The 27,129-nt window shown below is 44.8% G+C and overlaps 1 protein-coding gene and 1 long non-coding RNA gene across 2 annotated transcripts in view; both read left to right on the forward strand.

Annotated features, from left to right (window-relative positions):
* Positions 1 to 27,129, forward strand: part of LOC144768237 (bactericidal permeability-increasing protein-like) — a 145,561-nt gene that overhangs the window by 28,351 nt on the left and 90,081 nt on the right. Inside the window, exon 4 of the mRNA XM_078651744.1 lies at positions 25,865 to 25,993. Within this exon, the coding sequence (XP_078507870.1) occupies positions 25,865 to 25,993 (129 nt within the window). The remainder of the gene's footprint in view (positions 1 to 25,864; positions 25,994 to 27,129) is intronic.
* On the forward strand, positions 8,933 to 9,343 carry LOC144766665 (uncharacterized). The gene is made up of 3 exons (XR_013597871.1): positions 8,933 to 8,987; positions 9,072 to 9,143; positions 9,238 to 9,343. It is a non-coding gene; the product is annotated as an uncharacterized LOC144766665 (long non-coding RNA).

A 27,129-nucleotide genomic window follows, 5' to 3' on the forward strand; every position in this document is an offset into this window, starting at 1 on the left:
TACATGGCATGAAGGGCGGAACGTAGCACATGCCCCCAGCGTTTCTCAAGCCCCCAGCGTGCCCCTTGATGCGGCGCAATTGCGTTTACATGGCATGAAGGCCGGACACACGCCCCCAGCGTTTCTCATGCCCCCAGCGTGTCACGCCCCCAGCTTGCCCCTGGATTCTGCGCAGCAACGTAATTGGCGCTTGTATGTATGACTCACATGGCATGAAGGGCGGACAGACGCCCCCAGTGTTTGTCACGCCCCCAGCGTTTGTCACTCTCCCAGCACACGCCCACAGCCCACGATGTGATGGCCGTACCACACGCCCCCAGCATTAGTCACGCCCTCAGCCCACGCCCACAGCCCAACGCAGACACGCCCACAAGGGACTACTTTGCTGGCACGGTTCTTTTATCTTTTAAATGTATAGAGGAGTTGGCCTAACGGCTAAGGCGCTCGACCTCGGACCTGGGGATCTGGGTTCGAGTCTTGGTAACGATGCCAAACATCCTGTGATTCTGGGCAAATCACTTAATCTCCCAGTGCCTAACAAAAATGAATGTGTGTCCTGATGTAACGTAACTGGTGGTATGTAAAGCGCTGTGATACCTGATTCAGTTCGCGTCAAGTTCGCGCTATATAAAAAAAAAAATATATATATATATATGGTGGCCGTCTGCATAGCCTATGTCCTTCTGCTGCAACTGCCCTTTCCAATGCTGTATTGGGTGTTGTTATTGGTGCTGTGGTTACTGACTTTACCAGCCTCAAAGGTGTGGGCTCTCTCTTTATAATATATATATATATATATATATATATATATATATATATATATATATATATACCAAATCCTGGATTGAATAAAGCGAACTCCTTCACCAGGAACGGACCACCACATATATATAAGGATTTTGAACTTTTTGACCTTTAAGTTGACCACAAAGTTCCACATTGGATCACTATTCATCTGAGCTATTTGAGGCATCAAATCTAGCTGCCAAAAGTATCAGATGGTTAAAATACCTCAGTGCATACATTTCAAAATACCTAATTCGGATTGGAGACTCCTGATTTTTTAAACCTAAAATTGCTTCATTTTGGCTGTCTCCCATCTGAAATTGCCTCTACTTCAATAGAAGTTAATGGGGGAAATACATTCTCCCTATTTATTTTTTACCAAACATCATTATTTTTTAACTCTTCCTCTACCAAAATGTTGTCATAGAGACACCTCTCCACACAGACATCTCCTCTGATCCCTTTTTTAGGCCACCCGGAATTCTCTCTGGCAGTGAATGGGGACGGTTATGTTAAGTGGCAAAAAGCTAAATGCAAGACACATGGGGACCTCTTGGATAAAGAGGGAGTAATGGCATTCACACTGCTCCGTTCCGGGTATGGACTGGCCCCCTGATTCCTACTGGCAATATATTGCCCTGAAACATTGGGTCATAAAGCCCCACATACGCCCCCATGCTAGCCGCCCACTGACCTATTTAAAAAAATGGTTTGTCACTTGTCACTCCAACAAACGCCTACTCTCAGACATATATACTTTTATCACTGCACCTTTACACCACTCTAAAGCACCAGTGTAGTGCAGGTGGGTGAATGAATGTGAGCGTGAATTCTCTATTAACCCCTTGCATGCTGTCATGCACTACAGTGCTCGTGTGCTGATGACGGCTGGGGGCCGTCATGACCGCACCCGCGCTGAAATCTTCAACACAGGAGCAGAATCGCGGCAGCATGGAAGGGGTTAAGGAATGGTAGGACATTATGGGGCCGATTCCAATTTGGGTAAAAAAGCGCTTGTACGAATCGTATCTGGAACCCTCTCCATACGAATCCTACACATCCGTCCGAATCGCGTAGTACGATCCGTATCTTGTCAATCCATCTGAATCGTCGCGAACCGTACGAATTGCAAGGCTGAAAGGCTGAAACCGTGAACCTTACGATTCGTAAACATGCCGTACGACCCGATGAGTACGATCCGGACAGGGGTATGAGGATGCGATTCGTACGGTCCACGTCAGGTAAGGGCGATTCGTACGGACAACCACACAATCACATACACACCGTACGGTGCGTACACCTCATGATCCCAGGGGTACGGTGCGTACCCCTGCAATCATGGGGTGTACGCACTGTACCCCATGATCGCAGGGTGTACGCACGGTACACCCTGCGAACATGGGGTACGGTGCTTACACCCCATTATCGTGGGGTATGGTGCATACACCCCATGATCGCAGGGGTACGCACCGTACCCCTGCGATCATGGGTTGTATGCACCGTACCCGGGGGGGGGGGCGTTCCGTACCTGTTTCGAAGAGAACTCTGCTTCTCCGGACGTTTTTGGCTCCCGTAGAAGAAGCGTCGTACGGTGCGAACCCGACACAAATCATACTTGCTGGGTCGGGGAAAACCTGCCGTGAACCGTACGGATGTCTCGTACAGAGGGTTCCGAGGGAGATTCCTACAGCGATTGGAGTCGTGTGGTCTTTGTACGATTCGTACGGAGTCCTGCTCCTGGTACGAATCGTACTTCATCGTACGTACTGGGGACGTTGCAGGGTACGATTCGTATGGGAAAAATGCTCCGTACAGCTATTCGGAGTGGTTTTTCCTGAATCGGAATCGGAATCGGACCCTATATGTTACATTCGGTGAAGGTTGCGCGATGGAGGGTAGGCGGCGACCTACAGTGCAGGAGACTATGCGGGCAGGAGGGCACCCTGACGCATTTACCTTGGTGCCGCCCAAAAATCCAGCAGTTTGGGTCAGCCCTCCTATTGGACATCAACAACATCTATGAGACTGAGCTGCCTAGATTCCCAAGCTACATTTTGTAGGGCTTACCTAACGTACCCCCTAAGATCTTGTCGTGGAATAGCTATTGCTTTGGCCTTGGGGGCAGCCAAGCATATTCTTTTATCCTGGTGGGGCACATGCGCAGTTTTGACCCATTTGGATTGGTTGCACAAAATTGTGGGAACTTGTGTATGAAAAAGATGACGGCAGGCGTCACATGCACACTGCAGCATTTTGATAGAACATGGGGCTCAACCTTCAGATTCCTAGCAAACGAGTTTGTCAAACTGACATGTCCAGTATACCTATGCATGCTTTATCTCACTCTGGCAGTCCATACTGAGGAGTAATTTGCTTAAATATGTTATCCAGGGCAGTGACGCAGAAGTAACCCAAGTGTGAAGACCCTTATCTTTGGCTGTCGAGCACTCTCCTCTTTTTCTGTCTTATAATTTGTCCCTCTTCTATTGTTCCCCATTCTCATTTATGAAGCAGTTATTATTTTCCACCAGCCTCTTGATGTAGATGGTTGCTGTTCTCTGTTTTTGAAAATCAATAAAAAGATTTAAACCACAAAATATTGGCATGCATGTCAGTGGGCTATGTAGCCTTCTGAAGAGATATGTGAGGATGCCCCAGCTCCCAGATTCTAATACTGGCAAAATTGATCAAAAGGTTAATTTTTAGGTCAAATGTTTGAATTCTAGAAAGAAACCTTAGTAGGTATATACAGTAGTTTCAGAGACCCATATGGCCCCTGCAGGTCACATTATTTAAATTGGGTAGGTTAGGCACCAATAGGAAGAACCTGCATGTAACATGATTTACAATGACTTTCATTTTCAAAACGTTTGAGAGGACACAGGCTTTCTTGTTGGTCATAGTCAGAAAATTAGTTCTATATGGTTGGAGGATAGACCAGTGTAATTCAGCATTAACTCCCTCATTATAACTAGCAACTGATCCCATGATATCTGAGTATCAGTAATGTTGGATTTCTGTGTTACTAGGGGATCACACGTTGATTCCCTATAAACCCATGTGGAATGGAGCATAACACCGCTTGCTAGTGAATCAATTGCACTGCTCTCTATTCCTCTGTTTGTCACACCCAAGGAACTTTCAAGCCTCACCAAGGGGCCGATTAGGATGGCTGACGGATTTCCCCGCCGGTCTGGCGGTAGCCACAGCCGGCCCGGCGGGGGCAATCCATCCGCCATCCTCCCTAAAATGACCCCCCACCACATTTGGATGGCTGGGGGGTCCGTGGTGGACGGGAAGACAGTCCGCCGCTTTTCCACCGGTCAGCCTCCACGACCGGCGGAAAAAGTGCGTACATATTGTGGCGGTGTCTGCGAGACACCGCCAACCATATTATGATGCCTGCGGTCCTATACCTTTCCACGGCGGAAAGGCATACAGTCTTTGCTTTGGGGGCCAGTTGCGGGCCCCCAGGGTGAAGGGGGGGTGGGGGTGCACATGGGAGGTACCTATGGTACCCCCCTGTGTTTCAAAGTACAACATGACAGGCACTGTGCAGTGCTCGTCATGTTGTGCTTTGAAACGCACAACATGCATTTTTAGCATTGCGGAGGGCGGTGCTAAAAGCACGGCCCGCGTAATGTTAAAAATGCGGTTGCACCCGCCACTGTGGCGGGTGCATCCTAATTCGACACACGGGACCTCCACCATTATGGCGGACGGTCCCTTCCCACGACAGGATGGCGGACGGACGAAGTCCGTCCACCATCCTAATCGGCCCCTAACTTTTGATTGGATGACTTGTTTCTTATGCACTCAAAAAGAACGGTCTCCAACTATTCTTTGAACAAGAACCAAAATTGATCGAATAATGATTTAAACTTTCACCTATTCAATGGGCATATATACCAAAATTAGCCCGATCCAATTAATGTAAATTTTATCCAGAGAAAAAGCAAAGCAACAGCAAAACATTCAGAAAAGCATAGGGCAATTTTAATTCACTTCATATAATTTCTAACTGTCTCATAAAAAACATTTATGGTTGCCCAAAGAGGGACGTGCAAACAGATAGAGTTCTAGAGTGCTTAATAAAAAGAGAAGAATAGAAAAACAGCAATAAGGAGAGTGATATTTACAAATTCATATATACAAACAGTAAATTTGTACAAAATGATTCATTAGGTCCTGGTGTGTACTTTTCAGTTCTAAACAAAGTCTATCTTAATTAGAGACTTTTCTCCCAAATTAATGTTGCACTCAAAATTTTTCAACACCATCCAGGACAAGTTAAAGCGTCGACGTTTCGACTCGTCTTGTGGCCGAAAGGTGATTTAAACCGTGGCCGTGCGAGTCTTCATCAGGACTACAGATTTGGGCAACCAAAGGAGCAGCATGGGGCCCTGAAACATAATAAATATGTGTGTCAAGCTGTTGCTTTCAGAAACTGCAATCACCGTAGTGTCGCATATACCCATGGTAAGGAATTACACTTACCCACTGGTAGTAGGAGAGAAGGGAACACACTTGGGCTCTTGGCTCTGTTCCACTGGTAATCTAAGTTATTACCTAAAGACATAACAAGGTGGTCATTAGACCAGTTCTAAATTGAATCCAAAGTTTTAATCTCACCAAGGGTGCCTCTATCATTACCTTTAGGTAGATCGTAGCTGACGTTAATGATCCTCCAATTTAAGCTTCAAATCACAACCAATTTATATTCGAATTCAAGCAGACCCTATGATTTAAATTAGGGAGATTGTAAATTACAAACCAATGATGATGTATGGATTCTCATCATTCAAAACCCAAACTCAATTATAGAGCTTACCCGAAGGATTAATGGTGGTAAACCTGCTGGTCTGCATCATTTATGGGATTGGACTTGCTTCAATCCAGTCAGTTATAAATATAGTCGATATTGTTTCAGGCGCAATGAGCTGCCTATGGGTAAAGCAAAAATGGAATTAATTCCAAAAATGCCCAGTTCGAGGGGGACCTATTGTCAAACAAATAGGAGTCAAGGGGTTCAATAAGATTCGTGTGGTTCGAAATACACTCACCTCGTTGGACTTGCTACAATCCAGTCCAATATAGGTGTGTGGCTCCCAAGTACACCTCGTATTAGGCGCACTTCGCTTCCTAAAAGTTAAGCGAAATTGGAATAAATCCAAAGAGCCCAGTCCGAGGGTGAACATTTACCAAAGAACTTGTGTCTAAGAAATTTAAGTGCTCGAATCACACTCACATAGATCATAGGTATCGTTAACCGTTCAGCGTTTTACTCAAGGCGACCTCCGCTCATGACGCCCAGGAACCCTTGATATAAAGGAAGGACTACGCGGTAAATCAATCCGCCCCCATTCCAGAAATAAAGGAGGGACTCCTGACATAGTGTGCTCACTACAAAACATCGGGGGGGGGCAACCCACCTAGTTCCTCACTCACCAAATGCCAATGTTGATTAATAGACTCCTATGCATGGAAAATGTATTGAATGAGAGACCCAGACCCCACCAAGTACCAACGGAATTTATCATTCAATTGTTGACTATAGCAATGACACAAAATTTCTTTATGTTCTTGGGAAAATTTTATGTTCAGACGAATGGCGTAGCAATGGGGGCAAGTTTTGCCCCGAATCTGGCTATAATTTTCATGAATGAGTTTGAGCACAGGCATGTCTTAAATCAACAGAATCGGTATTACAATCAAATTGCCCTATGGGCACGGTACATTGATGATGGGCTGTTAATTTGGCAGGGAAGCGGAGTACAATTGATGGACTTCCACAGTGAACTGAATACTTATTCACCTAATGTTCAGTTCACTTTGGAATACGACAGAACTTCGATTAGCTTTTTAGATATTCAGATCAAATCGGATGGAGGGCAGCTGTATACTACCCTCTTCAGGAAGAGCAGTGAGCGAAACACTCTATTAAGGTACACGAGTCACCATCCACGCAACCTCAGAGATAGTTTGCCATTTGGCCAATTCCTGAGGTTGCGGAGGAACTGCACCAGAAAAGAGGATTATTTCGAGGAGTCATCCTCACTTGTGGTACGATTACAGGAACGAGGCTATCCGACTCGGCTTTTAAAAAAAGCGCGAAAAAGAGCATGGTACAACCAGCGTGAAGATCTCCTAGTACCAAATCAGAAACAGCAGGGTGAGGAACGCCTGGTGTGTGTTACCACCTTCAACACTAAGAGTAGTGCCATTAAGAAATCTATTAATCAACATTGGCATTTGGTGAGTGAGGAACTAGGTGGGTTGCCCCCACCCTTACATGCATTCCGTAAGGGGATGAGGTTGAGGGACCACCTTGTTCGATCATTGTTACCTTCAAATCGAACTATTGGACAGACAACACTTTGGGATCTTCCTCCCATTAAAGGGCATACGAAGTGCGGGACATGCCGCGCATGTCCTTTAGCCAATGAGTGCACGACATTCAGTTACAATAATCAAACATTCAATCTGACACAACATAGTAACTGTAATACCACCGGCGTTATATATGTCATCCTATGCCCCTGTGGCTTTTTGTATGTTGGGCAAACGACCCAAAGAGTCAAGTGCAGAATCCTACAGCACTGCAGCCGCATCAGGTGTAAAACTCCGGGCGCACCCCTGGTCGAACATTTTACCACTTTTGACCACGATTGCGATAGCCTACGATGGTGGGTAATTGAAAGAGTGGCAATTAATGCTCGGGGAGGAGATTTTGGTAACGCACTCAATCTAAGGGAGTGCAAATGGATATATTCCCTTAACACAGGTAATCACGGACTAAATGAACAAGAGGAGATAAATAGGCAGGTGTCTCTCCTTAAAGTTTAACATACACCCGAGTGAAGTCATCATGTAAATATACTACTGTGTCCAAATTATAATGCATGTGGACAATTTGATTGAACCAGATGTGTCCAAATTGATATGTTGTGATCATTATAATGCATTTGGATAATTTTATTGAACCAGATACTGTGTTGTGTGTAATGTGCATTCGTTCATATGCGTTTATGTAAAATTGGATAGTAACAATTATTTTGTTGAAATTCTGTATATAATTGTGAATAGGCAAGTCTTCGAGAGGCATTGAATTTGATTGGATGTATATTTATGTTCCAATTTAAAGTGTCAGGTTAGTGACACTGACGCTATGCATGATCTGGTATCACAGAAAGACATACCTCGGGACCGATACATTACGGTCAGATTGTCTTTCTTCTTTATCTGTTAAAAATTTGGATATATCTGTGAATATGCAGGCTTTATATTACTTTTGAGTGGCACTGAATTTAATGGTATGTATATTTAGGCCCCGGCGAAAAGTGGCAGGATATCATTATGTTTTATAGATACTCACGTTATGTATCACCTGGAATAACATAACACATTACGGTCAGGTTGCCCTCTCAGAAATGGCCGCCGATGTTTTGTAGTGAGCACACTATGTCAGGAGTCCCTCCTTTATTTCTGGAATGGGGGCGGATTGATTTACCGTGTAGTCCTTCCTTTATATCGAGGGTTCCTGGGCGTCATGAGCGGAGGTCGCTTTGAGTAAAACGCTGAACGGTTAACGATACCTATGATCTAGGTGAGTGTGATTCGAGCACTTAAATTTCTTAGACACAAGTTCTTTGGTAAATGTTCACCCTCGGACTGGGCACTTTGGATTTATTCCAATTTCGCTTAACTTTTAGGAAGCGAAGTGCGCCTAATACGAGGTGTACTTGGGAGCCACACACCTATATTGGACTGGATTGTAGCAAGTCCAACGAGGTGAGTGTATTTCGAACCACACGAATCTTATTGAACCCCTTGACTCCTATTTGTTTGACAATAGGTCCCCCTCGAACTGGGCATTTTTGGAATTAATTCCATTTTTGCTTTACCCATAGGCAGCTCATTGCGCCTGAAACAATATCGACTATATTTATAACTGACTGGATTGAAGCAAGTCCAATCCCATAAATGATGCAGACCAGCAGGTTTACCACCATTAATCCTTCGGGTAAGCTCTATAATTGAGTTTGGGTTTTGAATGATGAGAATCCATACATCATCATTGGTTTGTAATTTACAATCTCCCTAATTTAAATCATAGGGTCTGCTTGAATTCGAATATAAATTGGTTGTGATTTGAAGCTTAAATTGGAGGATCATTAACGTCAGCTACGATCTACCTAAAGGTAATGACAGAGGCACCCTTGGTGAGATTAAAACTTTGGATTCAATTTAGAACTGGTCTAATGACCACCTTGTTATGTCTTTAGGTAATAACTTAGATTACCAGTGGAACAGAGCCAAGAGCCCAAGTGTGTTCCCTTCTCTCCTACTACCAGTGGGTAAGTGTAATTCCTTACCATGGGTATATGCGACACTACGGTGATTGCAGTTTCTGAAAGCAACAGCTTGACACACATATTTATTATGTTTCAGGGCCCCATGCTGCTCCTTTGGTTGCCCAAATCTGTAGTCCTGATGAAGACTCGCACGGCCACGGTTTAAATCACCTTTCGGCCACAAGACGAGTCGAAACGTCGACGCTTTAACTTGTCCTGGATGGTGTTGAAAAATTTTGTGTGCAACATTAATTTGGGAGAAAAGTCTCTAATTAAGATAGACTTTGTTTAGAACTGAAAAGTACACACCAGGACCTAATGAATCATTTTGTACAAATTTACTGTTTGTATATATGAATTTGTAAATATCACTCTCCTTATTGCTGTTTTTCTATTCTTCTCTTTTTATTAAGCACTCTAGAACTCTATCTGTTTGCACGTCCCTCTTTGGGCAACCATAAATGTTTTTTATGAGACAGTTAGAAATTATATGAAGTGAATTAAAATTGCCCTATGCTTTTCTGAATGTTTTGCTGTTGCTTTGCTTTTTCTGTGGATAAAATTTACATTAATTGGATCGGGCTAATTTTGGTATATATGCCCATTGAATAGGTGAAAGTTTAAATCATTATTCGATGAATTTTGGTTCTTGTTCAAAGAATAGTTGGAGACCGTTGTTTTTTAATGCTATTCACTACCCAGGTCTGCTGACTTCTTGGGTCACCCCATTTATTTGATGGTTGTTTCTTATGCACAGCATCCTCAGCACAGATCAACCTAGCCCCACAGACAATCTCGACAAGGACTTCAACAGCTTTAACAACTGCTTCAAGTCCTGTGTGGACTCCCTCGCATCCATCAAACCCAACAAGCATAGTAGATCAAACAAGCAGGCCAGCTGGTAAACCGAAGACCTCTGAGACACCAAATGACACTGTAAACAGCTAGAAATAAAATGGTGAGTCAGCCATAACACCACCTACAGAACTACTAATAAAGTTGCACTCAGACACGATCACCAGCAAATAAGAGACACCAATAGAAAAACACTAGTGGGCTGCATCAAAGGAAGCTCCAACAGCTGCAAGGTGATCTTCTCCATTGCTAAGTATTTCACCTTGCCATCAGCTGCCATTGCTGTGACAAACTATCCAACTTCAGCCTACATCTACAACCTTAGAACATCACCAATCAGCACCACCCTGACCCACATCATCAACACCTCCATCACGTCCACCAGGTTCCTGGATGAATGGAAACTTGCAGAAATCAACGTCCTTCTCAAGAAGCCCATAGCTGACCAGAATCATGTGAGTAACTTCTGACCCATCTCCCTGCTCCCTAACCAGTCAAGTTGATTGAGAAGGCCATCCACCAGCAATTCACAGCCCACCTCGAACTTCACCGTCTTCTAGACAGCACTCGATTAGGATTCAGAAAGAACCACAGCACCACAACAACATTCATTGTGCCCACCAATGACATTTAAATCATCCTGGACTGAGGAGAAACAGCGGCCCTCATCCTCATCAACCTCTCTGGGGCCGTAAATGCTCTCTCCTATAACAACCTCATCAGAAGACGCCACAAGATTGGCATGCAAGGATTCGTTCTCAAATGGATCTGTTCCTTCCTCACATAAAGAACTCAAAGGGTCAGGCTATCACCATTCACATCAGAGACCAAGAAATTGATAAGCAGAGTCCCACAGGGATCAACCCCACCCATCTCAACATATATATGACATCCCCCATCATCCGATCACAAGACATCACCGCCGTCTCCTACGCTGATGACACCCAACTCAGGATCTTCCTGATGGACAAGACAACCTCCACCAGAACCAACTTCACCAGCTACTTGACCACAGTAGCAGACTGAATGAGAACCAACTGCCTGCAGCTCAGCTCCGACAAGTACTGGCCTTTGGGAACAAGACCTCCCCTTGAGACTCCACCTGGTGGCCATTGGAGGTAGGACCAACACCCACACACACAGACCACACAAGAAATCTAGGGATTATACTAGACATCAAGCTCAACACGATGGCTCAAGTCAACACAATGTGCACCTCCTGCTTCCACATCCTATCTATACTGCAAAAGATCTTCAAATGGTTGCCTCAGAACACCATAAGAACCATCACACAAGCACTCATCACCAGCAGACTGGACTACATCAACATTCTTCATGCCGGAATCTCCAAACAACCCCTACACAGACCATACAAACACCGCTGCAAGACTCATACTCAACCTCCCACGCCTCACCCACATCACACCGCACCTCAGGAAGTTTCACTGGCTGGGAGGAGCTTGCGAAGTTCAACTTTGCAGAATTTCACAGGCTTCAATGAATACTCTGTGTGTTTCTGCAGAGTTCCGCTGGTGCTGACTCTCAACCAACCATTCAAATACTAGCCCAGGGCGACCCTGGGCTGCTAGAAGCACAGCAGTTGGGCATTAAGCCTCTGTAATTTAAATGGAATTTTAACACATATACTCAGACTTCAATGTTTTCATTTATTTTTCCAAAGAATAGCATATTTACTCATAAGCAGTGATCATCAAAAAAATATATATATGCATGTTTCAAAGGACATTCATAATCAATGTCAAACATTAGGCACATGAAAATATTAACAAGACATATTTTCAATTCCTGTGAAATGGTATTAACGGTTCATCAATAATTGGTATTCAAAAACAATAACCAACATCCCAATGCATTTCGGGTTACGTAAAGAACCCTTCTTCAGGGGATTAATTATATACAATCAAAAATTCAATCGTCCTTGAGTGATTGGTCTCTCAAAGTGCAGATTCGACAGGATCTAAAAGACAACAACATACCAAACTATATTGAGTTTTTCCATATGTACAAGAGTTCATCACAAAAGAACGTTCTGGAGTGAACACTGAGGGGAAAGGCCAAAGTACACGCCACCAGAAAATAACACCCGTGTCTTCCTAAGCAATCAATAAGTGTGAGGTACAGAAAATGAGACCGACTCATTAATGAGAAATAATAAGAATTAAACGTGCTTCACTCTCAAAGGTGAGAAACAGGCTACAAACAGTGACATCAAAAAACATGCTGGTGACAATTTCACCAAGTGAATTACTGTGTTCAAAAGTCTGCCCTTAAGTAGAAAAATACTACTTCAATGTAGAAGAGTACATACACTCGTATAAACAGCCTCTCGTTTATCCAATGGCTTATCCAGCATAAATATCCCTTTCTGTGCCAAAACCTAAACAACAAGTAAGTAAGAGCCTTTTACAACTATAGTGCAATGTGTTTTAAATACCAGCCTGACTCTAACTTCGGAACATGTCTTACCGCCAACTTCAAAAACGGGTTCACACGCTGCTCAAAAAGTGGTCGCCCAGCAACATTCTATATGTTAAGAAGAAAACTCGTGGTGAGTTAAAGGCTGTAAGACTGCCGCCCTTGCCAAAAGTCACTACTATTACTATGTACGTGAACTGACCTGCCGCCTCCAGCAACGGCGTCCTGAATGAGTTTACCGGTGCGAGTCCGCCCTACCGATCACGTGGTGCGGAACTCGCCCGATGGTTACTGCCTCAATCAACACAAAGAAGGGACTATAGTCACGCAGCTTAGATTTTCCTCTCTATTCATGGCGGTTGTAGTGCGCCCTGCAGCCTTAACGCTGTGAACAATAAGTGCGTCTGTCATGTGGATCATCAGTAAACCTGTTTAGAGTTTACTTCAAAAGTCGCTAATTCTAAAGTACTTTATCCCAAGTTAAGTCAGAGGAGTAGTAGTGAAATACCCTCTTATGTGAAATTATGCACAGACGTGTATTGAAATAAACTCAGAGGCAACCTATGCCATACTGTCATAGATTCTTACTGTGTTCCTACGCTGAATACAAGAATGTCTAAGGTGACAAGGTAAAGGTGAAAAAAGGTAAGAGTGAAAAAACGTAAAAGTGAAAAAGACTAATCCATAACACAATTAAATGATTTATGTACAAGCTGAAACAAGGATGAGAAAAGAAAAGCATAAGTAAGTGCCAAGACTCAGTGTTCCCCCTTACAATCTGACATACGTCATCATATGAGATTTAGAGAAAGCACAAAAGTTCATAATGATCATTTAAACCATTTGGATTAATAGTTCCTAAGAATTTTATCCAGTGTGTTTCCCTTCTAGCTAGAAGTGTATGCAAATCCAATCCTGGGGAGCGTTCTATGCGCTCTAGGACTGTGTACCTGAGTTGGGGAATTGTGTGATTAGCTTCTACCCAGTGTCTGGCCAATGGGGAGGTTGTAGTGCGATTCCTAATTCGGCTTTTGTGCTCTACTATTCGAGTCTTTATTTTACGACTTGTACGTCCCACGTAAACTAGTCCACAGGGACACTTGATCGCGTATACAACTCCTTCCGTATTGCAATCTGCATTGTGTCTTAGTTTGATGCTCACACCTGATTGCGGATGAGGAAATTGATCACCTGTGATAACGTTACCACATTGTCCGCAGTTATAGCATTTCATCATGCCCCTCTCTCTTTGTCTGACAGTTCTTTTTTGAGGTTTCAAAAATTCCCTTAGATTCCAATCCTGGGAGACATATGTTAAAGACACCACCGATTGTTTACTGAAACTGGAATCACAAAAACATCTCTTTGCGAATGACATCTGGCTCTGTACAATTGATGTAGTCGCACTATACACCTCTATTGCACACAAAGAAGGACTGGAGGCAATAGAATGGCGTTTGTTAAATTCTGAAATTGATCATGATAAAGCAGTTTTTCTTCTAGAATTACTACATTTTGCACTCTATAACAACTACTTTGTGTGGAAGGACAATTTTTTCATACAGCGTACAGGGACAGCGATGGGTTTTCCCGGAGCACCGTCATACGCCAATACCTACATGGCTCATTTCGAGGACCAACACATACTTTCTAATTTGATGTGGAAAAGACATGCAGCTGTTTTCTTGAGGTACATTGATGACATTCTAGTCATCTGGACAGGCACCAGAGATGAACTGGAAGAGAGTATTTGTAAATTGAATGAATTGAACCCTCGCATCCAGTTTACACATAGTATCGAAAAACAGAAGATTCATTTTCTGGATATTGAAATAAGCAAAACACCAACTGGGTTATCAACGTCGGTATATAGGAAGCCAACAGACGTTAATAATGCGTTGCTTTTCACGAGCGCACACCCGTACAGCTTGAAAAAACATCTTCCGATTTCGCAGATGATGCGAATTAAGAGGATAACATCAGATGATGTACGAAGTAAGGAAGAGATTACAAAACAGAAGCAACAATACAAAGAGCGAGGTTACACAGAGCAAATACTCAGTGAAGCTGTTCAGATCACGTCAAGAAAAACTCGCAATGAACTTCTAACACCCAAAGAGAAAGTACCCATGCAACGTGAGGTATTTGTTCTTAAGAACTCTACGCAAGCCACACAGATCAAGACAATAATCAGGAATCGTTGGGAACTTATCGAAAATGAACCTGATTTTAGAACAGTTTTTCATGGCAGTCCCCTTTTCGCACACACCAGAACCAAGAATCTAAGGGAATTTTTGAAACCTCAAAAAAGAACTGTCAGACAAAGAGAGAGGGGCATGATGAAATGCTATAACTGCGGACAATGTGGTAACGTTATCACAGGTGATCAATTTCCTCATCCGCAATCAGGTGTGAGCATCAAACTAAGACACAATGCAGATTGCAATACGGAAGGAGTTGTATACGCGATCAAGTGTCCCTGTGGACTAGTTTACGTGGGACGTACAAGTCGTAAAATAAAGACTCGAATAGTAGAGCACAAAAGCCGAATTAGGAATCGCACTACAACCTCCCCATTGGCCAGACACTGGGTAGAAGCTAATCACACAATTCCCCAACTCAGGTACACAGTCCTAGAGCGCATAGAACGCTCCCCAGGATTGGATTTGCATACACTTCTAGCTAGAAGGGAAACACACTGGATAAAATTCTTAGGAACTATTAATCCAAATGGTTTAAATGATCATTATGAACTTTTGTGCTTTCTCTAAATCTCATATGATGACGTATGTCAGATTGTAAGGGGGAACACTGAGTCTTGGCACTTACTTATGCTTTTCTTTTCTCATCCTTGTTTCAGCTTGTACATAAATCATTTAATTGTGTTATGGATTAGTCTTTTTCACTTTTACGTTTTTTCACTCTTACCTTTTTTCACCTTTACCTTGTCACCTTAGACATTCTTGTATTCAGCGTAGGAACACAGTAAGAATCTATGACAGTATGGCATAGGTTGCCTCTGAGTTTATTTCAATACACGTCTGTGCATAATTTCACATAAGAGGGTATTTCACTACTACTCCTCTGACTTAACTTGGGATAAAGTACTTTAGAATTAGCGACTTTTGAAGTAAACTCTAAACAGGTTTACTGATGATCCACATGACAGACGCACTTATTGTTCACAGCGTTAAGGCTGCAGGGCGCACTACAACCGCCATGAATAGAGAGGAAAATCTAAGCTGCGTGACTATAGTCCCTTCTTTGTGTTGATTGAGGCAGTAACCATCGGGCGAGTTCCGCACCACGTGATCGGTAGGGCGGACTCGCACCGGTAAACTCATTCAGGACGCCGTTGCTGGAGGCGGCAGGTCAGTTCACGTACATAGTAATAGTAGTGACTTTTGGCAAGGGCGGCAGTCTTACAGCCTTTAACTCACCACGAGTTTTCTTCTTAACATATAGAATGTTGCTGGGCGACCACTTTTTGAGCAGCGTGTGAACCCGTTTTTGAAGTTGGCGGTAAGACATGTTCCGAAGTTAGAGTCAGGCTGGTATTTAAAACACATTGCACTATAGTTGTAAAAGGCTCTTACTTACTTGTTGTTTAGGTTTTGGCACAGAAAGGGATATTTATGCTGGATAAGCCATTGGATAAACGAGAGGCTGTTTATACGAGTGTATGTACTCTTCTACATTGAAGTAGTATTTTTCTACTTAAGGGCAGACTTTTAAACACAGTAATTCACTTGGTGAAATTGTCACCAGCATGTTTTTTGATGTCACTGTTTGTAGCCTGTTTCTCACCTTTGAGAGTGAAGCACGTTTAATTCTTATTATTTCTCATTAATGAGTCGGTCTCATTTTCTGTACCTCACACTTATTGATTGCTTAGGAAGACACGGGTGTTATTTTCTGGTGGCGTGTACTTTGGCCTTTCCCCTCAGTGTTCACTCCAGAACGTTCTTTTGTGATGAACTCTTGTACATATGGAAAAACTCAATATAGTTTGGTATGTTGTTGTCTTTTAGATCCTGTCGAATCTGCACTTTGAGAGACCAATCACTCAAGGACGATTGAATTTTTGATTGTATATAAATAATCCCCTGAAGAAGGGTTCTTTACGTAACCCGAAATGCATTGGGATGTTGGTTATTGTTTTTGAATACCAATTATTGATGAACCGTTAATACCATTTCACAGGAATTGAAAATATGTCTTGTTAATATTTTCATGTGCCTAATGTTTGACATTGATTATGAATGTCCTTTGAAACATGCATATATATATTTTTTTGATGATCACTGCTTATGAGTAAATATGCTATTCTTTGGAAAAATAAATGAAAACATTGAAGTCTGAGTATATGTGTTAAAATTCCATTTAAATTACAGAGGCTTAATGCCCAACTGCTGTGCTTTTAGCAGCCCAGGGTCGCCCTGGGCTAGTATTTGAATGATTGTTATTTAGGAGGGAGTCAGGCACACAACCCTCATACTAGTAAGCACGCTAAGATTTCTTCAGAATCCACATAACCTATTTTCACCATCGATTAATGGTGTGCAGATCCACCCCACACAAGGACTCTCAACCAACAGCATAAAAAAGAGCCCCCCACACCTCTGCTCATGCATGCATGGTTTCTTCAGCTCAATTCCGCACTCCGTAGCACGTCCTGTAGCTGTCACGACGAGCTGCACTGATGTTTATTATGGGCCGCCCGTGATGCTCAATAAAAGCAGTATGGCGGCGTCTGTGGCAACATGAATTATTTGCAGGCCTGCAATGTGAACCTGCTAACCCGCCTCCTCTTCCCACAGATATCGTGTGCTGCCGCCTGGTCACCATGTATGAACACAAGGTTACAACGGAATTAAAGTGGGCTCAATGAAAGCATTGCGCTGTCGGCCGCTGTCTCTGTCCAGGCGGTGCAAGGTCTGCAGTGGAACAATCCGCCTTGTGCCGCCCGCTACATTCCTTACCTTTCAGCCTCCTGGAATTCCCATTCTTCTGCTGCTCGTCTTCCTCGTTGATGGTGAATATTCCAGGGGGAGCAGGCCTTGCGTCGGTCTTCTTTTACCTCTCATGTCGGTAGTGGGAAGTGGTCGAGCCGGGCATGATGCTGGCTACCTCTTATGGCGGTCATAAATACACAAATACATTTGCGCATCAGTCGCTGGCCTTTACAGGCAAGCAGAAACAATGCAACCCCTTCTTTCAGCATGTTGTGCGGCCTTATTGTGATGTAAATTTGCCTTATATCAGAAAAGGAGGGAAGAGGATTCACGGTCCATTCGGTTCCCCTGGTTCAATGCTAAATTAATCAAAATTGGAATGGACACTAGTATCTACTTAACCGTCGGCTAAGTATTGACAACCCTCATAGACCACCTGGTTCAGATCGTTGCGGTGTATCTTTTTTCCGCCCCGCCAGGAGTCATGGCATAGTCATAGGGTTGCCAAATAACGTGCGGTATGCCTGCCTCACCCGAGGCTACCTCTGGTTCAGGTAGAAGTGTCCAGAAATCATAGGGAAGGGAAAAAGGGAAATTTTACTTTAAGAACAGTGTGTCACCTTAAAAGATTTTTAATGGGAAGAGGTTGACACTGTATTATAAATTAACGATATATAGGGTATAATCGAGTAACTAGATTACCATATATCTATCTGTATATGGATGTGTCAACATGTTTCAGCTCTTTTGGCCCAGCCGGGTCTGGAGAGCTTTCGTCAGGACAATAAACAAACAAACAACATATATAAGGTACTCACACAACTAGTGTTGGGTCCTATTTAGCTTTTTTTAGCTTATCATGTTTTGCCACCTTGTTAGGTTTAGTTTGCCAGCGTCAGCAGGAGTGAAGAGTCGCTGTACGCGGTCTTTGCCGCATGGACCGGCTTTCCGTCCTTGTGCTGACTCTGCTCCTGGTTGTCTCCAACATGATGCCTCAGTCAGACTGTGCAAAGGAAGGAGAAGTCTAACTTGTTGATCAGTGCCCAGCATGCGCGCCTCTTGAGTGGCTGTGAAGGTTTAGGTCATGTGTCTCACAGAAGGAAATCAGCACTACTAGAGTGCATTACCTGAATGTTTTGCCATAGGAGCCATATTAGGTGTAGAAACTCAACGTCGGGAGTGGGGCGCGGGTAAACTCTGATACGTGGCGGATGGTGAGTGAAGTGTATCCTGAACTCCGTGCTCCAAGCGGAGCAGCAGAGTGCCAAAACTTTGCAAGCTCCACAAGCGGAGCGTTGTTTACCGCCACCCTTGCTGTCCATTCATTACAGCCAATTTAAAATTCTCACGCACACATACTAAGCCCTACACAACACAAGACCAGATTACCTCTGCATACACTTTCACAAACCCACCAGACACCTACGCTCGGTCTCACTCTCACTCATTCTCCTCATCTGCCAATGCAAAACCGGAGGTCACACATTCTCGTACACCGCACCCAAGACATGGAAGGACCTCACTCAACACATCAGAGCTTACACCTCACTTCTTGAGGGTCGCAAGAAGCTGAAGGCCTGGCTCTTCTTGTATGCACCTTGATGACCACACACCTACATGCCTGCCCAAGCTCCTGGATTCCCCTTGTGGGAGTAGACTGCTATATAAATCAATATAACTTAACATAACACTGCTGATGTATGACCTTGCATTGCAGTCCATGAGGAACTATTTTCTCTCCCTCTCGCTGTCTCTTCCTGCTTCTCCAACTCCTCACCTTTTCTTCCCCAACCCTCTTTATGAAAAATGTAGTGTACCCCAGAACCTGCTTTCCATCAGCCCACTTGCCCTCTAAGTGTCGCCTGCATCTGCCCAAGATGGTTACTCTTGCATGTACGCAGAGTTATACATACGGTATAACTCTGAATGGGGGAAAGCAGCCACGTATGCAAAAGCACATTCTTCAGGCCCTGTTCGGGGGCAACCATGGGACAAGCAGGGTACCTGGGCCACAGCAGGAACCTACTATGGCTCTACAAACTGGGTCAAGTACATTTTCTTTGGCATAGTTATGGTGAGCAGTCACAAGCTTCTCAGGAAGATTAGTCTGGGGATACAATGAGCTCCGCACTAAATAGACGTCCAGCATGTTTGTCCAGTCCGTTACTTCAATAAAAAATAAAACTCAATAATACACAAAAATATCAACAAACCAAAGTTACTACTAATTTAGGATTTTTATATGTTAAGGGACTCAGAGGCATATCTATCCTCCAGGAACAGACTATGACCTCCTTTTCTTAGGCAGATAATCACCAACAATATTTAGAGATCCCTCCCGGGCAGATGGGGATTTTTCAGGAATCAGTGGACCTGCCGTAGGGGTGGCTCCTTTGAGAAGATATGCTGATTGGGCCCCATGCTTGATGTGCCTGCTTGGCAGGGTGTTTCTCCCTACACATGCAGGCCATTGGTTGATGTTCCTGCCTGGAAACGCTTGTCTTTCATGGTGGCCCTGTGTAGGGATGTATGACGTTACTACGCATACATTTACACCACGGTACATTACATCGTGGTTTTTACAACGCAAGTAATTACAATGACTTGCGTTGGAGGGCGCCAGACTTTGGAGTAGTATAATTTACTATTCCAACTCCAGTCTACGTACAGTAGGGAAGGTGTTTGATAGTAAATTATACTATTCCTTGTCCTAGAGCGCCATCCAGCGCAAGTCGTTGTAACGACTTGCGTTGTAAAAACCGCGAAGTAATGGCATTGCGATGTAATCCCCGCATTGTAAAAAACAAATTCCCCTGTGTAGAGAAACCTTATGATCATTGCCCGACTCTCAGCCAGGGTGAAGTGACCATCACTTTGACCTGACCGTCCTACGGCAGACAGACGGTCAGGTCAGAGGTTTCTGAAGGTGAAGCAACCTGAGGTTTTGCCATCAGAAACCCACCGCTTCCCCACCATTCTAAATAGAGCAGGGGAATCAAGAGTTTGGTGGAGCCAGATAGGCAAGAAGCTGTGAAAGTGCCTGCCTCGACCGCACTCTCCTTTTATATTTCCATCTGACCTGTCTACTCATCAGCAAGTACTACATGTAATTTAAGAAATGGCTAAAAACAAATACATAAAATATTTTCTCACAATCTGCCTAAGCAGTACCTAAACTCTATAGGTAAATTACGGTCTTGCATTCTCAAAATTGGCCTGCAACTCAGGAAACTGTTGGTTTACCAGTCTCCATTTAAGGGAGATTTGAGCTAAGTAGATAGTATCCTGGACAATTTAAGACAAAATCCAGGATGTTAATGAAGCCTCCCTCGAGTTCAGTTCAGCCAAACAGGCTTTTTTCCATGTTAGAGTATTATGTAGGTCTGTGAGAAAACTTTATTATGCCAGATTAACTGGAGTAATTTCGTTAATTGAGCATTACTCTTTGACGCAGAATTACTGATAATAGTTCGATTATGCCCGCTCACATAATTAACAGTGATTTTGCGGGAAGATCCTACAGAAAGAGCACATTTAGTGAGTGAGAATGGCTGCTCGTGCTTCCATTTATGTTCTGTTGCAATTAGTGCTATTTGCTCAAAATGAATCCCTGCTTCCATTTTGGACACAAGAGTGCAGTTTGCCCCAAAAAACTTGCGCCAAATGGCAGAAGTATGTTGGGGGGAAATCCTATCCCATGTGCACATTTAGCAAGCGGCAGCAGCTGCTCAAGGTCTCTATTCATGTTCTGTTGCATTTAGCTCTATTTCTTAGCACAAAATGCACCCTCACGTCCACTTTTGATCCAAGGGGGCATTGTTTCCCTAAGAAAATATTGCTAAATACAGAGGTACTCTTCTCTTGTAATTCCTTGCAATCTCGTGTTATTTTTAGGTAATTCCACATGATTATGCTACACGGAAATACGCAAGTTATAGCCACCCCTAGTATTATGTTTCTAGAATATGGCGTCTGAATGCCCTGCCATCATGGATCTTGTCACGTGTTTACACTGGGGACCTTAAAATGCCTTTCATGTAATAATGTCCTGGGGTGTTATCTTTGTTTGGCCCTGTGTTAGTGACATGTTTCTAGAACTAAGACGCATTACGTTGATCATATTTTTCTAGTTCTTTTTTCTCTTGTTTAATTTCTATGTGTGATGTAATGGAATGCGGGCTCTGGAATGTTGGGAGGATTCACAAAGGGTGGCAGTTGGAAACTGGAGGATGAAGCCCAAAGTCTGCTGTACCGGGCTGAGAAATAAAGCTGTTGCTTTACCACCTACTCCTCGGCTGCATTTTGAGTGGCCACTTCAGTGTAGGAACAAGTCTCTGGATCATTCTTGTGCCCATAGGTATCCATGCCTGTTTAGAGGACCACTGTGCCTCTTGGATAATTCTTGGGCCTGTTGGTGTCCTTGCTTTTGTAGAGGAACCCTGCGTCTCTTGGGTTTTTCTTGGGTACATGTGTTTCCCCACCTGCTCATTCAATTTTCCTAGTGCCCATGCCAGTTCAGAGGATCTGTGGGTCTATGTATTTTTCCCAGGTCCTTTGGTGACTCTTCCAGTTGAGAGGACCTTTGGATTAACTTTATTGTAAATTTCCTGGGCACATGGGTATGCAAATCAGTTAAGAGGACCCCCAAATATCTTGAATGTTTGTCTAGCTCAAGGGTGTCCAAGCCAATTCACAGCACACTTGGGTCTCTTCCATATCCCTAGAGATTTCTTCTGGGTACATCTCAAATGGTAATTTCTACAGAGGGTAAAGGGAGACAGTGGATTGAAAGGGTGCGGGTTGCAGGGTTGAGGTGTGGAGGTGTGAGAGAATGGAAGGCTCTGTAATAAGAGATGGCCGTAAGGGACTGAGAGGTGAGGGGGAATCAATCAATCAAGTTGTACTTGTATACCACAGCTTATCGTCCAAGGGGGTATCCAGGTGCTGCACTGCAGGTGTCAGTCAAAGAGCTAGGTCTTGAGTCCCTCCCTGAAGTGGGTCAGTGAGGGTGTGGTGCGGAGGTGAAGGAGGAGGACATTCCAGTCTTTGTCGGTGAGGTGGGAGATGGTGCATCCTACAGAGAGGCGGATGCGTGATATCTGTGCAAGGACGCGGTGTGTGGAGAGGAGATTCCTGGTGGTTCGGTACAAATGGAGGCAGTGGTGCATGTAGGCGGGTCCTTGGTCATGGAGGGCTTTATAGGCGTGGGTCAGGAGCTTGAATTGTCATCTCTTCTGGATGAGGAGCCAGTGGAGGCCCTTCAGGTGCGGGGTGATGTGGGTCCTCTTGGGGAGGTTGTGGATCAGTCTGGCAGGTGCGTCTGGATCATGTGGAGGCTTTGCATGAGTTTGGTGGTGGCAACTGCATAGAGTGCGTTGCCATAGTCAAGTCGGCTTGTGATGAGGGCATGTATCACTGTTTTCCTGGTGCTGATGGGTAGCCACTTGAAGACTTTACGGGCTTGTGGCAGTAGGATGAGGAAATGGCGTTCACCTGACATTTCATTGAGAGTTCGCTGTCAAGAATTAAGCGAGGTTGGGGCTTGGTCTTTCAGCGTGGGGGTAGGTCCGAGCTCCACCAGCCACCAGGATTCATTCTAGAGGGTGGTGTGTTTGCCGAAGATCAGAACTTTAGTTTTGTCCGTGGTGAGCTTCAGGCAGTCCTTCATCCAGGCCGAGTTCTCCTTCACACAGTTGTGGAAGTTGAACGAGCTGGGTATTGTCGGTGTAGGAGATGATGTTGATGCCACGCGATCTGGTGATGTCTCGAAGAGGTGTCATGTAGATGTTGAAGAGGATTGGACTGAGGGATGTGCCTGGACGTACGCCGCAGATGGTGTGCTTGGGTTTCGAGGTGCAAGGCGGGAGGTGGATTCTTTGGGTGTGCCCTGTGAGAAAGAATGCCATCAATCTGAGCACATCATCTGTAATTCCAGTCTGCTGTAGTTGATCGATGAGTGTGTGATGGGAGACTGTGTCAAAGGCTGCAGGGAGGTCCTGCGGAATGAGGACAGCCGATTCTCCTCTGTCGAGTAGGGTGTGGATGTCGTCTGTTGCAATGATCAGGGCTGTCCCAGTGCTGTGGTTGACTCTGAAATTGATTAGGAGGAGTCCATAAGGTTGTTTCTCTCCAGGAGTTTGGTGAGTTGGAGATTGATGGCCTTCTCCAGGACTTTGGCGAGGAACAGGAGCAGGGACGGGACGATAGTACTGGAGCTCGTTGGGGTCTGCCGAAGGTTTCTTGAGCAGGGGTTTCACCTCTGTGTGTTTCCAGGCCTCGGGAAAGGTGGCTGTGGTTATGGAGGCATTGAGGATGGCAGTGAGCTGGAGGCTGATCTTGTCTCTTCCAAGGTTGAAAACACGGTGGGGGCGTGGGTCAGTGGGAGCTCCCGAGGGAATGGAGCTCAAAAAGGTGGTTGTGTTTGGTGTGCTGAGTTGTTCCCATGTGGTGAGCGCATGGTTGGTAGTTGTGGTCGATAGGATGCTTAGGAGGTCAGAGGGTTGGGATCGAAATTTCTTTAGATGGTTGCTATCTTGTTGTTGAAGTGGTTGGCAAGGGCGTCGCAGAGTTCCTGTGAGGAGAGGATCAAGTTATCGGTGGCTGATGAACAGGTGAACTCTCTGATGCTGAGTAGAGTTACTTGGTTTGGTTGGCGCTGGTCTCGATCCGGTGGGTCAGGGCCTCCCTTTTTGCGGCTTTGAGCTAGCGGGGATAGTTGTTGGGGACTGATTTGAAGGTGGCTTGGTCGGTGTGGTTCGATGTGCTGAGTTCCGCAGTGTACCAGCTGGCTCGTATGGTAGTATTGTGTGTTTTGGCGGGAGCAACTTAATTGGCGGAGCTGGTGATCCAGGCATTGAAGTTCTCTACTGCCTGGTCCAGGTTGGTGGTGACATTGGGCTGTGTGATGCTGAGGGCATCAGTCCATTGTTGCTGTGTGACCTTGGACCAGCAGCGGTAGGGGGCACTGTGGAGGTGTGAGGAGATCTGGCAAGAGTGAAGTGCACAATGGAGTGGTCGACCAGGTGAGTTTCGAGGTGTGGCTATATCTGATTCTGTCGCTGGTCGTAAAAATGGGGTCCAGCGTATGTCCTGCTTCTTTGTGCGTGGGGTCAGTGACTAGTTATTTGACCCCAATGTTGCCAAATCTTTACAGAGGTCGGTGGAGTTGGTGTCAGTGGAGTCGTCCAGGTGGAAGTTGAGGTCTCCAAGGAAAACGTAGTGCTCAGATTCAATGGTGAGCAGGGTGATGAATTCAGCGATGGCATTCCTGAGGCTGGTTCGTGGTCCTTGTGGTCTGTATGTGAGGGCTCCTATGATGGTGCTTTATTGTTGGTGTGGAGCTGGAAGTTCATGTGTTCCATGATTGGCGTGGTTTTGTCATCGGTGATGGTGCAGGTGATCGATTCCTTGTGTACGATGGCGAAGTCAACTCCGTGTTTGTTGGTGCAGTCGCAGTGCTTCCTCAATTAGCTACTGGGTGTTGCCGTGGCGATGTCAGGGGCCGATGCGAGTGAGCCAGGTCTCAGTAATGAAGGTCACGTCGGGGGCGAGGGTGGAGATGGTGTCCCAGACTTCAGTGGTGTGCTTGCAGAGTGATCTGGCATTGATCAGGAGGCCGCTTAGTTGTTCCCGGTAGATGTTGACATCTGGTGCTGGTGTGGTGCTGATTGCTGGGTGTGGTGGTCGGTGCTGGGGTGGAGGTGAAACGGCGGTCGATGCAGGTGTGGAGCTGTGGAGTGAGGCGATGGGAGGCAGCAGTCGTTGTTGCGCTGGGAGTCCAGAGTACAAAGGTCTGCAGCGGAGTATCTGTAGGAGTGCTGAGGGCTAGGGTTCATGGCACTGTGTGTGATTCAGGCGTCGATGATGCAGATGGGCTTACCTTTGGCACGCCTTCGATGCACCAGCGGCACGCCAGCTACACGCAGCTGAGCAGCGGCCTCCAAAAGTAGGCCTGTGAGGTGGGAGGTGATGTGTGGGAGGCCTGAGGAGACTGGCACCTACTGGAGAACGGAGGGAGCAGCAAGGGGCAGAGCTAAGATGAATGAGTGGCAGGGAAACGGAGAAGTGCACCCATCCCCCGAGAAAGACTAGACCTATAAACAAGAGCCCACAATGATAGCCCAAAATAAGACAGTCACATACTTACAATTGCACTTGCACTTACATTTTGAGCCCAGCTCTTACAATTGCAGCCCAAAAATAATTTAGCGATTGGAGACGCTGAGGTTTAGGGGGAGGGGTTACCTGGGGTAGAGAGCCAGGCAAAACTTCGGCAGCGGGGGCAAACTGGTAGCTGCAGCAAGGCGAAAGGCAAAAGGCAGACGCACTAACAGAGAGCCAACTGTGGCAGCGGTGGAGCAGGAGCGGCGGGCAAGACCAGGGATCAAGGGGAGGGAGTGGGTGGAGATTACAGAGAGATAATGGAAAGCACAATGTCATATTACCCACACTTTATGAATCTTTCTTCTTAACCCACAGGATACAGATTCAAGATCTACAGATCCCTGAATTCTCTGTGCGCTTCGTTCCTGGCACAGGGATAGAGCTGTCAATCAGAAACATCAGAGTGAAGATCACTGGCAGATGGTCTGCAAACCTTTGGTTCATGTGAGTGACCAAGAAAATGACCACATGCCTAGTGCGTCAGAGCATCTCGATTTTGGATCACCTGTTTGCCGCATGCATTCCATATACACTTATTTATCACATCTACAGGATTCGTGCCCGCTCCACAGATCTTTGAATATGACTTGAATCTTTCAAAACTTTTGCTTACACTTGTGCACCAGCACCCTCTAGGCAGGTACCTCATTTTCACATGCAAATGTCCAAACTGTACAAACATGTCATTTGCATACAAGACTACAAACAGGTCTTGCCAATCAACACACTATAGCTGAGCCTTAAAAGTGTTTAAGTGAGTGGGGAGATTGTAACTATTTCACCTGCTCCAGCCCCACATGTCTGTAAAGAGTGCACTGCTTTATAACAAAGACTACCAGTTTTCCATTCATACTGATGTCTATATATAAGTATATGTAAATATAGACAGGAAACCATATGTTTCACTATATTTGTTTTTTGTTTAAATTGAAAGAAATGACTTTTGATAAGCTCCCTGTACTGTCACTAAGCGTCATACTTTTTTTGCACAAAGAGAGATTGAGAGGGTAGGAGACCTAGCTGCGTCCTCCCAAATACAACATCACTCACAAATGGGCAACTTGGTTGGGTTTCTTTACACAAATTCAACTATACTAATATACTGCCCAAATAACTGAATAACATATCTACTACTCAAATTACTTCATATTTATACTATACTAATTTTCAACACTAATCCTTTATGGGTTCCGGAGTGACGTGCTACTCGCCAAAAAGCGCTTCAACACCCATCAGGGGTAACAAGTGCTATATGAATACAAATCTTTCTTCCCCTTTTATCCATCCGCTATCCTTCTCACTCCAAGTAACAGACTAATATCCACCACTGAAATTACCTCATATTTCATCTATCCTTCTGCTATAATTCCAAATCCAAATAACTGACTAACCTATCCACCACTTAAAATGTACTTGCATGTTTCACTATACTAATTCAACACTAATCCTCTGTGGGTCCCGGAGTAGAATGCTACCCGCCGAAAAAGCGCTTCGACGCCTCGTCAGGGGTAGTAAGCGCTATATAAATGCAATTACAATACAATACAATACAATAAATGGTCCTCAGAGGAATCCAAAGA

This window comes from Lissotriton helveticus, chromosome 7 (assembly GCF_964261635.1).
Source record: "Lissotriton helveticus chromosome 7, aLisHel1.1, whole genome shotgun sequence".
NCBI lineage: Eukaryota > Metazoa > Chordata > Amphibia > Caudata > Salamandridae > Lissotriton > Lissotriton helveticus.